We start from the raw sequence: 15,860 nt of genomic DNA, 5'->3' as shown, positions 1-15,860 counted from the left end.
GGATAAGGGATATAACTGATACAGTGGAACTCGGATTCAACGAGGTCGTCGAGCTTGACCTTCGATTTATTTGAATATTTGAATATGGGTGTTCCTTATAGCAAATAGGAAGTGTCTGTGTAAAAATGTACAGGCACTGAGCAAGTAATGTTGACTCCCTTAATCAAAAGTAATTTGGTTTCAAATGGGAGGCATTTTTGTTTCTTTGATGCCATACTGTAGATGTACTGGAAAATTCTAATAAAAACAAACCCTACCAAGCACACGCTGCGCAAAAGTTCCGATCATTTCAAAAGCACGCATATGTCATCTATCATCTCTGACGATTTTTTTCCCGAACAAGTTGTGTTGCTGTGAATAGTCTAGCATACGGCAACATTTGATTCTACAGACTAGCGCGCAATTCGTTAGGTAGATCTTTGTCAAGACTAGCTTATCACTGTAATATGGATCAGTAGCTGGGGAAAAATTTTCTGTGAGTACTGTGACGCGTTTGCATTTTTACTGACTAGATCTACTGTCGTTCATCCCAGGACCGCTTGTGAGACACCCTCCCCCCTTCCCCCAAGACACACGCACATACAGTCACACGTGTGCTGGCCGCCATTCCGACCCCAACACACGCTAAAACACGTGTACGTACCAGCAATGGGTGTGTTGAAAGAAGGCCGCTTACTGGTCGCATAACATATTATATATACAACAGGCTACACGAAAAATGATTCATGATACCGATGCCATGGATGGTATCCAGGAATAGTCAAAGTTCATTACGAGAGAAAAATGAGGGAAGCCACGTCCACGGGAACTGGTCACCCTACAAGCGACTTTGATAAATCCGAGCTTGCTCATTTATATGTTCGTTGAAATCGAGTTAATTTTATTTATCTGAATGAATTAACGAAACTGAAAATCCTTCTCCTTTCGTTGAATCCGGGATTTTGTCGAATCCAAGTTCGTTGAATCCGAGTTCCTCTGTATCATCGGTCGCCTGATGAAATCGTGAATTCAATACGAATTAAATTTTTACACGAGAGAAGAAAACTGATTTTCTCGTCATTTGGTGTTCAAGACATAAACTAAATAGATAAATCTCATCCAGTACCTTTTGAGCAACATATTGTGGTCTGTCGAAAATTCCAGGACCCATGTTGCGATATAATGACTAGATTCTAACTCTTTGTAACATCCGCTTCCATAGTAAACGACCAAAACAAAGTTCTCCCTGCGAGACAGACGAATAAAGATTGTCATTGTCATAAAGAATGATATTAATCTACTTAAATCTATTTTACTTTTGATGGTCATTCTTTCAAAATAGTGTGGGATTCTCGATCTCTGTTATCGAATCTCGCCTGATGCTCTCGTGAATTCCATAATAATAATGGGGAATTCACTAATTTTATCAGTGGACATTATGAATTGCCGTGTTGCATTCACGGTTATCAAGCAGTGTGTTTCTTTTATTAGAGGCCCAGGAGCCTTTTAAACGATGCAAAATCACGCGATACTGTTATAAAAAGATTTTAAAAGACCCATTAAAGGTTGGGTATAAAATTAGTACACTAAGTGAGCCAGAAAATTGCTCACTATTTTATCACTATAAACATCTAATCTATAGTTTTAACATGAGTGGGATAATGTATACAATTTATACTCCTTCATTCTCGCCCTTTCTTGTTTTTACCTATTCTTTTTCTATTTTCAGGTGTGTGCGCGCGCGCGCGCGCGCGCGTGTGTGTGTGTGTGTGTGTGTGTGTGTGTGTGTGTGTGTGTGTGTGTGTGTGTTTATTTAATTCCCTCTCACACACATACTCACGCTACTACATACATGCAAACATAAATTCAACTTGCATATTCAACAAACACACATAAATTCATCCATAAGACAAATACACACACACACACACTCATACACAAACACACACATACGCACACGCGCATACACACACACGCACACACAAACACACTCCTCCCTCCCCCTCCACACACACACACACACACAGCCACACAAGTTTGATGGAACTTTGATAATAAACATTTACAATTAGTCGTATCATAATGCATGCACATGGGATAATGTCACGGGAAATAATAGTATGATGCTCCGACGATATTGCTACATTTAGACCCTCGAAACCTGAAATTTACTCTTTGTGATTTTAAAAGAAGATTGGGGCAATGGTAGGTGACTGTTAATTTTTCCTTGTTTCTGGACTTTGGAAGACCCTCTTACTCATCGTCGAAGTTCAGTTTGTAAACAATATCCCTATCTCAAGTATATCAGAGTTTCCATTATTGCATTAACAAGTGTGTCTTCTTTTTTGTCTGCCCGACATGACTTTGTGGGCTGCGATTTTTGGCAAAATCGTGGAAGATCCACAAACTTCCCATTTGATAGATCATTGCCGTTCTGAAAATAAATAGATAATCTAGTGGCCTGTATATTGGTGTGTGTGTGCTCAATGACGTTGTATTCGTACATCCTATCCACTACCTTATGAGGCCTCTAACAAGATAATGTGTTCAATTTTGGTGTTTGTTTTGGTAAAAATGCACTCAGGGCATTAGACAAAGTTGCGTTTTTGTGCTGATTCACACGCCAGTCACTGCATATACTATAATAACCAACTTCTACGCATGCTTGCACGTTGAATGAACGCACGCCAAACACCTTGTGAATTCAATATCGCAGTCGGGCGATGATGCAGCTGGCATGGGCTCTTCTAGAGCACTTGGCCCTCGTGTCATACGTAGTAACTTACAACATGAGAGGTCACAGTGAAGATTATGTCTGTCCAGCCCAGTACATGCTTTTGAAACTAGAGGAGGAAGAATTGATAGAGAGTGAAACAATACACCCTGAAGATTCATGCATATCACCACAAGATCTTCTTGCTCTTTTGTTACTACTTTTCTGACGTTTGAGATTTCCACTTAGCCTGGCTGATTTTTCTAGATTCAAAACTCTCGTTTGCGGCTTATAGATTGACATGTTGTTTTTATTTAGCACGAATCGGAGTAGTCGGACACATAAAGCAGATTGTCCCTTGACAGTGTAAGCTGTTTGGTAAACCGACGAAGCTCCGACAGATTACAAAAAACCGGGTTCACAGTTGTGGACAGAAACTCATTGGCTTGTTGGAACCTTGTGGATTGTTCGGTGATGCACCTGCCTTGGGCTCCTCTATAACATATTTACAAAATGCTGGAGCATCCAGATTGTCGCCAACAAGTGCCTGAAAAAGTTACTCAGGATCTGATGGACACACAGGGCCACAAACAATGAAATATTAAGAACAAGACCAACGAAAGAGTTTGAGATGGATTGTACTAAGACTACCCTCAAGAAATCGGGCAGCTACATAACAAAAACAATGTTGAATTGGAATCCACGGGTTTAGCGGTCAAGGGGCAGGCTGCATGGAAACAAAGAATGGCGTACATAAAAGTAGAACGACATTTGAATAATATGAAGAAGCTGGGCGAGGAGAGAGAAAAGTAGAAAGTTTTGCCAGTCAAAGGTTAGACAAAGGCGATAATGTAGCTGACATAGACTCTTTTAGAACACTTTACTGGGGGTGAGCTCAGTCAAGGATATCAATGTATTCCTGAAAACTTTGATCTTATAGCCATTCTGTTTCATAATATAATAAGCTCAGAGTTTTTAAAAACTTTTGATATGTTTTCACTCATTGTGTACTTTGGATTATAATTTTTCACTGAGATTTGTTTCTTCTATTTCCATTTTCGTTCTGGTGCAAGGTGGATGTTCTGCAACTTTTTGTGATGTCTTAAGTGGTTCAGGTTGGGCGACTTCATTCCTTTTTATGTTAGGAGACTCTGATATCAAATCAGTGCTCTTTCAATATTAAAATTAAGATTGTGATAGAACACAGCAAAAATACTTGTTATCAATTATTTACTACTTTAATTTATTTCTGCAAACCAGCAAGAACAAAATTATAGAACAAGAACTAGAAAGGCACACACATTATACACAATTTGAATTTGACAGTCCTTTTGAAACAATACAAGTCCTGCATCTATGAAACAATAATTTTTAATCTCGAGACATAGAGCTTTTCCCGTAAAACCCATGCTGTCGATATCATAATATTATATTCCATGACCTGGAAATCACGAATACTGACCAACTATTGTGTTTGCTCAACGCAGTCGCCCGTATTTCAATGTTCTCAAGAGGCGTTCACGGCGCCTACGGTCAGCCCCGCGAGTCATAAATCGACTGGTAAGACCGTGATTTCCACACAGCTGTGGGATTGACAGTATCATCAGGCGACTTTTGGGGCACGCGTTTGTTCACGATTTTCATGTTACGTAAGATTACATTTTTGAGTTGAGATAGCTCAAAAATAGATTTACAGTGACATGAATCCCACCGAGCACTATCAAAAATAGGCAAAAAGAAAAGAACAAACAAATATTTTCGACAAATTGTTAAATTCACGGTTTTATCAGGCGATCGACGATATGACGCTTTGCGCAATTAACATGAAGTATGTCTTTTTCTTCCTTTTAATTAATTGTGCCTTCAATAACGCACTACCATTTTAAAGAAGGAGGGGTTTTTAACATCCATAATGTATAACTTGTTGCAAGACGCTGTTCTACTTCTGGTCCTTCACTGCTGGATAATGTACATGCATTGCCTGGTTGCAAATTGTTTATGAGATTTCTGCTGACGTTTTAAGACGCCTCGTCTTTGTACCTCAATGGTCGACGAGGCATTATTTTGTCCGGGAGTTTCGTAATATTTATGTTCCAATAACATTAGAAGTGCCCCAGGATCCTTGACAAATTGCAGACTTCAATAAATGTGCAGACACACTGGATCCTATTTCAATTTCCCTTTCGAGGGCTGACCTTGGTTAACTCGCCGTACGTCACCTGGGAGAACGAGAACGGCTCTAGGTTGCAATATCAGCGCAACACTGTGTCATGTTTCCCATCCGTTTTCAGAACGGAGATGAGTTCAGCTTTCTATCAAGCCGAAAGCACTAGATCTAATCATGGCAACACTCAAAGAAAGAAGTGTTATTGCACTGCATTGTTTTTATTTAATTAAGATGGAAACACCCATGCTGCGGTTTAAAAACGGCAAGCTCTGAAAGACAAATCAAAAGACCATTATTCTAATCTCTCTCTCTCTCTCTCTCTCTCTCTCTCTCTCTCTCTCTCTCTCTCTCTCTCTCTCCCTCTCTCTCTCTCCCTCTCTCTCTCTTTCTCTCTCACTCTCTCTCTCTCTCTATATATATACATATTATATCATTCACTCTCCCTCATTCTCTCTCTCATTCTCTCTCTATTTCTCACTCTCCATCTTTATAATTCTGTCTCTATCTCTTATTCTCACTCTCTATCTCTCTCTCTATCTCTCATTCTTTCTCTCTATCTTTCTCATTCTCTCTCTCTCTCTCTCTCTCTCTCTCTCTCTCTCTCTATCTATCGCTTCATTCCTCTCTCTCTCTATCTATCTCTCACTCTCTATCTATCTGTCCCTCTCATTCTCTCTTTCCCATTCTCTCTCTTATTCTCTCTCTCATTCTCTCTCTATCTCTCTCTATCTCTCTAATTGCTCTCTCTCTCTCTGTCTCTATATCTCTCTATCTCTCTCTCTCTTTCTCTATTGCTCTCTATCTCCCTGTCTCTCTGTCTCTCTGTCTCTCTGTCTCTCTGTCTCTCTCTCTCTCTCTCTTTCTCTCTCTCTCTCCGTTGTCACTAGGCCCCACCTGTGTCATATTTATAATTAATATAATTCCGTGCCTGAAAAAAACCCCACGAATACAAAACGTCTTTTATCTCCTTTACATTCGCCACGGTTTTTATGTCTGTGATGTAATAAGCCGAAAGCGAAACTGAAATAGGATCCAGTGGATGGGAGCCCTAACTAGTGAGCTTACATGTTAATCTTTTACCTGAACACTGTCACTGGCCATAGAAATTATTACAATTGTTCCTAATCACATTTTTCTCGCTATTTGAACCTCTGGTAGCATAGAAGTCGAGTAAAATATTAAATAACTAACAATGACATCGCTTAGAAGCGGCCCGTCTTTTATCATCATAAATGGTACAACTTTATTAAACATGCTTAACATCTGGAGCATATAATTTTTATATTACCTTTACCTTCTATGAAGTTTGTCCTGCGGTGTCAGTATCAAATAAATTTGTTGTTTAGTACACAATTACACATTATGACTTTTAGGAAATTGCAATGCTTTGTGTTTTACTGAATCCTGCTTAATATGTATATTTTAAAAAATCGGTGCGTTCTCTCAAGCAAGAGGTCAATTTTCATCATATAGACGGATGTGACGTCTCCTTGGTTGGATTGTAGTTGTTAGACGTTTTTTTAGAAATTGGGGGCAAGATGTCAGAGTTATTCCCATTTATCAAAATACCTTATTTTAGTTAATCATATTACGAAAATAGCTGTAAGATACTGGAGATAAATCTCTCTGGTGTAAATAACTCAAACTCCACACGGGATGACTCAATCTCGAGTTTTGAGAGCGGCCCTTGAATGGTAACCAGAAAAGTTTGGGACAGTCTCGATAGTCGGCATGATGATGAGAGGGGACTCTCCCCGATTAGCTTAAATCTATGACAGAATTCAGAAGCATGGATAAAGCTTAGGTCTATGTTAACACTCTGTAATCTGCTTTTGTTGAGGAAACCGGTCTCAACCGAAGGACCACTGCCTTTATGCAGTAAAGAAAAAAAGAAAAGGAAGATCTAGATTTATGTGTAATTTCTTTAATTTGTTTAATTTCTTTTTAAAAAATGTAATCAGTCTATTTTCCTCCCTTGAGCGTGGAGATAAGAGGTGTTGCTGGAGAGTAACATACATTAAAATGAAGGAGGCGAGATAAGGACAATTTATGTTTGATACGAAAGGAGCAAACCATACCAGAGCACCCGTTCACCACCCAGAGAAAAATCAGACGGATTGTGGTCCTTAAGCATTGTTTCCTCCCTTGGGCAGCACGGTTTTATGACGAGCCGGGGTCATCCAGTGGCCACGTACGGGGACACCGTGAGAGGTCGGGGAGTTGGCAGGACCTGTTGATGACCTAGTGTCAGTCATGACGACAAAACACCCTTTTATTTATTATATTTTTTTAAAAAAAGTGTTTTACGACGCTCGCAGCTGCATAAGGTCATACAAGCGTGCGGTACACATTAAACATTTTCAGTTGGTAGAAAATTTTTAACTTGGCCTGGATGGCGCCCGAAGCCTACTCTTATCAATTTTAGACAATCAAAGGATCTTTAGCGTTCACAACTTGCTTACAGGACCTCCGAGATTTTTCGCTCTAATCCGAGAAGGCTAGAAGTAGATCTTTCCTACCACAAAATCAGGGGTATGGCTGAAAGGCAGCAGTGAGAAGGAGCCAAGGAATACCAGTAGAAAGGCTGCAGAAAGAGTCAGGAGCGCAGAGGAGTGGGCAAAGAAGGTGAGGGGGTGGGGGCAGATAGTGGAGATAAAAGCAAACGTGAGGCAGTGTTGTGGAATCAGGCTCTCGTCAAAATAATGAAATCGAAGAAAACAGCAGTTTTCTCATAGCTTAGCAATTTTTATCAATTTTTTTCTTTTTTGGCTCAACAACTTTTATGTCCATTTACAAACACATTCCTTTGATGATTTCACCGAAAACGTTGATTATAGGCTGAAAAATTATAAATTTACAGTTTCCATGGACTCTCCAGCTTTGGAATTTACCAAACTGTGGCCGACATTTTCTCGCTAATTTTACCCCTTAAACCAGGTGACCCCCACCTCCTTCAATCCAAAATATCTCCACTTCTATTGAAGATGGAAGGGAAATATTTTCATTGAAAACAAGACAAATGAACAAGCTTTAAGACGATACCAATAACCCAATATGCCCAAAAATTGACGAGAGCCTGATTCCACCACGCTGCCTCACAAACGACAGAACATTGCTAGGGAGCAGGGATGGAAGTGAAAGTCGACAATTTTAGATAAAATATGTTTTCCTTTGCTACCCGGATTCGAACCCCAGACCTTTGAACGAGAGGCGAACACCTTAACCTCTAGGCCACGAGCCCCCCTCTCTTTATCTACACCAGGCTAACAGTTGAGCAGTTACAAAATGACACTTTTAGAACATTCGCAAGCGTTACACTAAGTTGCTAATATCACAGTGGGCCCCACTTATTAGTCTCGGTCAAAACAGGATTTCTGCTATACAATGAATCCCCGAACACGATCTCCTACGTAAAAAAAAAAGTTCCCTTACAGCAGGTATTTGCAATAGGCCTGCTCGGCTATAATAAAGGTCCAACCGTTTACAAAATATCAAAACAAATGCACAAGGAAGTAGAAAACAAAACGAACAAATGAAGCCAAATAACATCCAACATTGTAGATACCTACATGACTCACAAGAGGGCAAATTTGATGCTGTATAGTGTTTACCCGTTGATGTATCATCCATCCCACGCATGTAGGAGAAGTACGGGGAAAGGCGCGAGAGTGTGAGCAAATGTTAATCTAGATTTTAAATCAGTAACACAGTGTCGTAGCGTGGCCTCCGTCTCGCGAAATATCGTCACATTGTCTCCCCATGAGTGGTGACACTTGTACCGTTAATAATAATATTATGATTGAGTGAAAAGTAAACACTGAGCGCTTTATCTACCTCAGAGCTAGCTATGTGTGTTCCTTTTCCTAACAATGGTAACTTTTAAATTGAGTATGAACAGTTGTGAAGCGGACATAGTTGCTGTACAGATCGGTGGGCGCTAAATGCAAAATTATTTCGTTCATTGGACTACCTGCGCGTCTCAAATAAATGATGTCTTGTTAACCTTCTTGAAACTAAGGCACTAGAAACAGAAGGATAGGGATGAGGAGCAAAATAATACCAAAGCAAAAGAAGGGAGAAAAAACTTTTTAAAATGGTTGTGGGTAACCTACGTAATACAATACGATCCCATTCGTTACTCATTAGTTACAAAGTATGTAAATATGATCTCCATCTATAAAAGGGTATCGGCTATAACTGGGACATCCTGTCTGTCCCGGCGGTCTTTTTATAACCGGAACCCACTATAATATTATGGCAAAAGAATAATATGTAGATCTGTATTTATTATTTCATATTATATATAATTTTTAACCCGAAAGACAACTAAAGGTCCTAGGTACGGTGTAGTGCCTTCAAAAGCCTAAAAGAACTGCTAAAGGCAGAAATACATTTTTAAAAACCCAAACTTATTCGCCCATTGGCGTTCACCTGCTCTTTTATATTTGTCGTTACATATAAAAAAGAAACTATTAATAGACAACTGAATTAACACTTTTATATGACAGTAAAGTACTTTTTTGTTTTCATAACGAAATCGTGAGATTTTCTTTGTATTGCAATATTCCATGTGCTTTAAAGGTTTAATCAATATGTGACCACACACACACAAACACACACACACACGCATACATACACACACATACACACACACACAAATACACATCACACATACATACAAACACACACACACACACACACAAACAAACAAACATACAATATTACAATATTACATACAATATTACATACAATATACATATTACATACAATATTACAGTATTACAATATTACAATATAACTGATATCCACGGAACCATGATGGCGAAATATTTTATCACCACCGGCTTAATTGTTTCTATCATCGCAATCAACCCGGTCATTATTGTTCTTTTAAAAAAAAGTACTAAAGAGTACACATACTATTTTTAACGGTAGGAAGTGATTAATACTGTAATAAAAAGAATGTGCGTCACAGGCTTTTGCTATGTACCATTGCCACCTCCCCGCCCCCTTAACCTAAATTTTTTTTTTTTTATGGTACATCCCCTTAAATCTGTACCTTCCTCCAACATGTACCTTCCTCCAACATACACAAACACACGCACACACATACACAAATACTCTCATACACGTAGACAATACTTCCACTTATATCTTACAAATTGGGAACATGAATAGAAAGTTTAAAAAAGTCCGCAAAGCTTAAGTATTTGGAAAGTTCAATGTAAGCGTGAAAAAAAGGGGGGGGGGGGGGGGGGGCTTGATTGAATCTAACTGAATTCAAATAATAAAGCATGTCTGCTTATGGAGAAAAGAACACATTAGTTCCAAAGTGTTATAACGTCAGGTAACTTTGCTGCCAAAATCATTCCTATGTTCACTGACAAGTGCAAGGGAAATAACTATGTTATTCGTTACATCCTGCTCTCAATCGTATTACTAGACTCCCTTGATTTAAAGCGCTTGGAACAATAATTATGTCTCGGTATTTAGGGCCAAGACAATCAGGCGCTCGTCAAAATAATGAAAAAGAAGAAACAGCCATTTTTCGCAAATTTGGAAATTTTTTATTTTGTTTTTATTTTTTGGCTTATTAATCTCTTTTATTCCATTTTATAAAACACATTTCCATATGAATTTTACTGAAAAACATTGATTACAGCCGCAAAATATGCCATTTTTCAGTTTTCAAAGACTATTTAGCTATTAGAGTGACCAAACTTTGGCCGCCTTTTTCTCGTTAATTTCACCACTGAAACCAGGCGACATCACGTCCTCCAATCACAAATATATTGAGTTCTATTCGAGATAAATAGATAATACTTATTTATCAGCTTTCAGATGAAACGAACAACTTTATAATATGCCCAAAAATTGACTAGAGCCTGATCCCACCTCGACGTGACACACACACACACACACACACACACATATATATATATATATATATATATATATATATATATATATATATATATATATATATATATATATATATATATATATATATATGCTCCTCTGTTTTTTGAACGTTTTGTTCACAAATTTTGCAGGGGATAATTTTGTTGATCTTTTTACTCTGTCCTTCGGGGTAATAGGTTCAAAGAAGATTAAACTTTAAAACAATATGTAATTGATACATATGATATTAGTCAATATATGAGTATAACACTCTTGGATAATTACTTTTTTGGAAATAATATAAGCTACTTCCCTTGCTATTCTGATATTCTAACCTCCCCTTAAAAAATCCCGAATATCAGAAATCGACAGACAAAAACTAGATATCTAACTACATATTTAGAATCAGCACGTCAGTATCCAAGTAACTAGACAACTTTTGTTGTTAAAAAGCCTTTTTTTTCATCTTTGACCAATTTAAAGCAATGCGTTAGTTCTAATATCTAGATCTAGATCTAGAAAACAACTCTTTGCCTTTGGTTTGTTTTGGTTACTAAGTTTGAAATCAAAATCAAAGCCATCTCTATTCTTACAACAACATGCCAGATTAATGCAGTTTCTTTCAACTTTTGAATCGCACGTTCTCTGATTACTTTGCTTATAGATACGTTGTGATAGTTTTGTTTGGGGTTTGTTTCGCGGAGGGAGACATACGGATAGTACAGCTTGTAAATTAGCGTGGCTAGAAGTAAAGGAAAACAATCCAGATTTTTGCCAATTCTCAATCTGACTTCAACGGGCATGAAAATAATGTTGTTTTCATGTTAGACTCTAGAATGGATCCTCTTGTCCAATTGGCGGGTCATTTCAACTTTGTTGGTACATGTATTTTGCCAGCTCATATCAGTATGGCATAAAACAATTATTACACTCGTTTTGGTGTTAGACCATGATTTATCCTACTAGTGAAGTTGCCAGTTGTAATCACTCGCAACTTGGCAATTTCACTCGTAGGATAAATCATGATCTTACACCAAAACGAGTGTAATAAATTATTTTTAATCTAGCCTCAATTATTGTGGAAAAACATGATGGCGGTAAGGCAAATTGACAAATGTACAAAGTGCTGTGCAAAGTAATGGTGACTTTGATTCACCCGTTTAAAAGATATTTGAGGATAAGTTGCGCCACAAAATTTCGACCATACTATAGACGTGTCAAATACCTGGTTCAAGAACATTCATAGAAAGACATGGTCATGGAAGATCCCGGGAGTCAAACAGCGATCAGATTGATTTACAAATAGATACGGCAGTTTCGTAATACAATCATATCGGCAAAATATCCGTGCAAAAAAACCCAACTATGGAAGCGACTACATCCTCGGGAGGTGAAAGCCACATGTAAATTGAAGGCACTGGGGAAAACGAAACACAAACAAAATTTAACTGTGAAATTTTGAAAACATGTCAGAAACTGAGAGAAAATTTTTCCGTAGAAGTGAAAGGTAAGTTTTCTGCCCTGAAGGCTGTAACATGGACAGAAGAGAAAAGGGAAATTCTAAGACAGAGCTATATACATGTAGAGTCAACTGAAGAACCAAGTGTTTGACATGTCCATAGTGTGGACAACCTATCCTCAAATTCTGTCTGCAACGTATGAAGAATGAGCACAAGAAGTGGATGACGAAAAAAGTGTATGATGACAAAGTGATATAAAAGTCCAAAGCAAAAGGTGGCCCCACAAAAGTACAAGAACCTAAACTAAGAGGTAAAGAAAGTGTGTAGTGAAGCAACAGAGATCATATGAGTAAATGACCAAAGTAAAAAAAAAAGAAGCGAAATCAAAGATAATAGACCACACAAAAATACATGCGTTTCAAAATCAAAGAGATTCCAAACCTGAAAACTTCCCAAATTGACTGTATAAAATCCAAAAATGAAAACATACAAATGGACAAAGCAGACAAATTATCAAAGAGAGATGGGCACAGTGTGTTGAAGAACTATTATTTCGATGATAAAAGAGACCAGCCGAAAATCACCAAACTAGCCGAACGACAACCAAATCTAAAAGAAAAAGTAGAAAAAGCTGTTATATAATAATATAGAAGTGAATATTCCCATTGACATGGATTATATCTACGTTAATCAGGTTACCTAGTGCGGTCAAAAAATCGTGGCGCAACTTATTGTCAAATATCTCCTTAACTATAGAACACAGACTCTCCAAGTTTTGCACAATGACTTATATCAGTATCTCCTAACAGGTGAATATTTTTTTTAACACATGTACACTGTATTCTGGAAAATTCCTTAATAAATACAAAGTTCTAAAAATCGGAGTCCATGGTTTCCTCAGATTTTAAGACATTTACAGATGCGGTAATATCGCTTTTAAAAGCGAGTCCGTCATTTTTACTTAAAATAACGACGCTATGCTTATTGAACACATGTTTTGAGAACCTTTAGTGCAAAAAATGTGTTCACTATAAAATTAACTTCTTGAAATAAGTGTTGTTACTAAAAAGCTTCATTGCTTACCTGTGACGTAGGCAATATGAATAAACAAAATGTATGTGAGAAGAGGAAAGTGCTGTGAACATTCCCATTTTCCACGTGACGGAGATCTATAGTATTTTTTATAAATTTATGAAGAAATATTTTTCAACCTAGCCAAAATTGTTGTGGGAAAATGATTAAGTTAAGATGAATTGATAAAACATGCTGTGCGAAGCATGGGTGACTTTGATTCATCCGTTAAAGAGATATTTGAGGATTAGTTGCACGACGAATTTTTGACCGAACTATAAAAAGTATGGATTCCAAAGTGATGGAGCCGCAGAATGCGAATGCCACAGGCCATTTCGTCGCTGTCGCAAGCAATCCACTTGAGAAGTCCAAATCATAACCGAAAGGGTAAGCCAGAGGTCCGACGTTGTGTCCTTGAAAAGGCAATTTGCATGGATTTTCCTCGTTTCATCTAGGTGGGAATGAGTGTCTATCGACAGACAGCGAAAAATCTTGTCAGTTCGTTTGTCTTTGAGGGCTGAATCGGCTACTTGTGCTGTATACTTTCGTGAGAGCCGAGCGCATAATAATATGCAGTAGGACACACACGGATATGCGCTATTGATGTGTAAATAAATTATTATCATCATTATCGCAACAAAAAAACAAATCACGTGAGACGCCACAGTATCACTCTCCGGACACCGTAGTAAAACTATAACATTGCCGATGAAGAGGTAAAGCACGCCCATAGTGAAACACGCACATAACGCACATATTTTCTGGTCCCGAATTTTTTTCTCACACTATGTTATTATATTCTGTGTAATTAAAACACGTACATAGCGAAATTGTTATATAACTTAAAAATATTCCCGCGTCTCGCCGACTTCGCCATGTGCGTGCTGGACTGTACATTTTCGTGTTGCCCATGGTGTTTACTTTCACAACTCGAGCATCACAATATCACAGCCGGCGTCTTTGGTATAGCGGTTAGGCTCTTCGCTGACACACGCAGGAGACTTGAGTTCGATTTCGAGCGGTGATAATCTTTTATCGAATATGTCGCACACAGAAGACTTGAGTTCGATTCAAGAGTGGTGAGAATTTTTTATTGAGTATCTCAGTCTTTCTGTTGTACGTATCCCTCTCAGCCCGGGTTGGTCCTGACAGACAGGGTCGTAAGCCCGCCTCCTAATTTATCTTAACTATGTCGATGGCATGAAAACACATATCATATCATTTATTTTTCAAGCCTCACAGATACTGATGGCCACTAATGGCGAGGGAACCTCCTCGGCCAAGCAGACGGAGGAGAAAACGCCACAATAAAGAAAGTAATCTGTGAATCGATAGCAAAGTCTCACTATTATTGTATGATTGGAACAATATTGTGGTGCAGGTGATAAGCCTTATGTGCTGTTATGATAAACATTGGAAAGTAGCCGAATACCGAACAAACTCGGGTTTGTACTACAACTGCTGTTGTTACTATGCTGTTGCTGTTGTTGTGGTGGTTGGTGCTGCTGCTACTGTTGCTATTGCCATGTTGCTGTATTTGCTGCTACTGCTGCTGCAGTTGATGATGATGACGATGATTGATAATGATGATGATAATGATGTTGATGATGAAGATGATGATGATGATGATGGTGGTGTTGCTACTGTTACTACAATTCGCAACATGGGCTATTGTTTCATTGTGTTGACCTCCAGCCTTGTTATTGCAAAATGGTGGAATAACTAAATGAACCCAATATTGGTTAATTCTTTTTCTTTTTTTTAAATCTCTGTATCGATTTGTCGGTTATAATCTAATTTAAAATAAACTGCTAATTAATCAATGACTTTATTTAATGCAAGTGTTTTTATACCCCTATTATTTCGGAGGCGCCCCCCCCCCCTACCCACCAGGGCAAACATGGGCTGAGAGGACTTCCGTGTGCAACGATAAAACGCCTTACCACTATACCACAAACGCCAGTTAATAAAAAATCGAAATATAATAAATCATTATTTACTCGTTCAAGCCAGCCCTACAGACCACATAATATAGCGTAATAAACTATGAAACAAATTCAAGACAGTCTAAAAGGAAGTCTGAAAACTAACTCAATGGAAACAAATGGCCAGAGGACCTGACATAATTGCTTGTGCTGTTAGAACAAAACGATGACATAAATATAAACTTACAACAACATACACGCACGCACACAGGCACGCACGCAAGCCCGCACGCATACACACATGCATGCATACAAACATACATACATACATACATACACACACATACACACATACATACATACATACATATTATCTTATACTTGCGCTCATATGACCTTATGCAGTTGCGAGCGCCGTAAAACCCTATACTACTAATACTACAAAAATAGCATACATATATGCACACATATAGACATGTACACTTACCCACATACATACACACAAACATACACACATACACACATACACACATACATACATACACACATACATACATACACACATACATACATACACACATACATACATACATACATACATACATACATACATACATACATACATACATACACACATACATACA

The 15,860-nt window shown here is 38.1% G+C and overlaps 1 protein-coding gene across 1 annotated transcript in view; it reads left to right on the top strand.

The window, feature by feature from the left end:
* LOC101858202 (sulfotransferase 1C2-like) overlaps positions 1-14,602 on the top strand; it is a 19,599-nt gene extending 4,997 nt beyond the window's left edge. Inside the window, exon 3 of the mRNA XM_005103646.3 lies at positions 14,534-14,602. Within this exon, the coding sequence (XP_005103703.3) occupies positions 14,534-14,602 (69 nt within the window). The remainder of the gene's footprint in view (positions 1-14,533) is intronic.
* The last annotated feature ends 1,258 nt before the right edge of the window (positions 14,603-15,860 follow it).

The sequence above is a fragment of the Aplysia californica genome, unplaced genomic scaffold, assembly GCF_000002075.1.
Source record: "Aplysia californica isolate F4 #8 unplaced genomic scaffold, AplCal3.0 scaffold00383, whole genome shotgun sequence".
NCBI classification, from domain to species: Eukaryota; Metazoa; Mollusca; class Gastropoda; order Aplysiida; family Aplysiidae; genus Aplysia; species Aplysia californica.
Note: the sequence above shows the minus strand (reverse complement) of the source record. Positions and strands in the feature narration are given on the sequence as shown.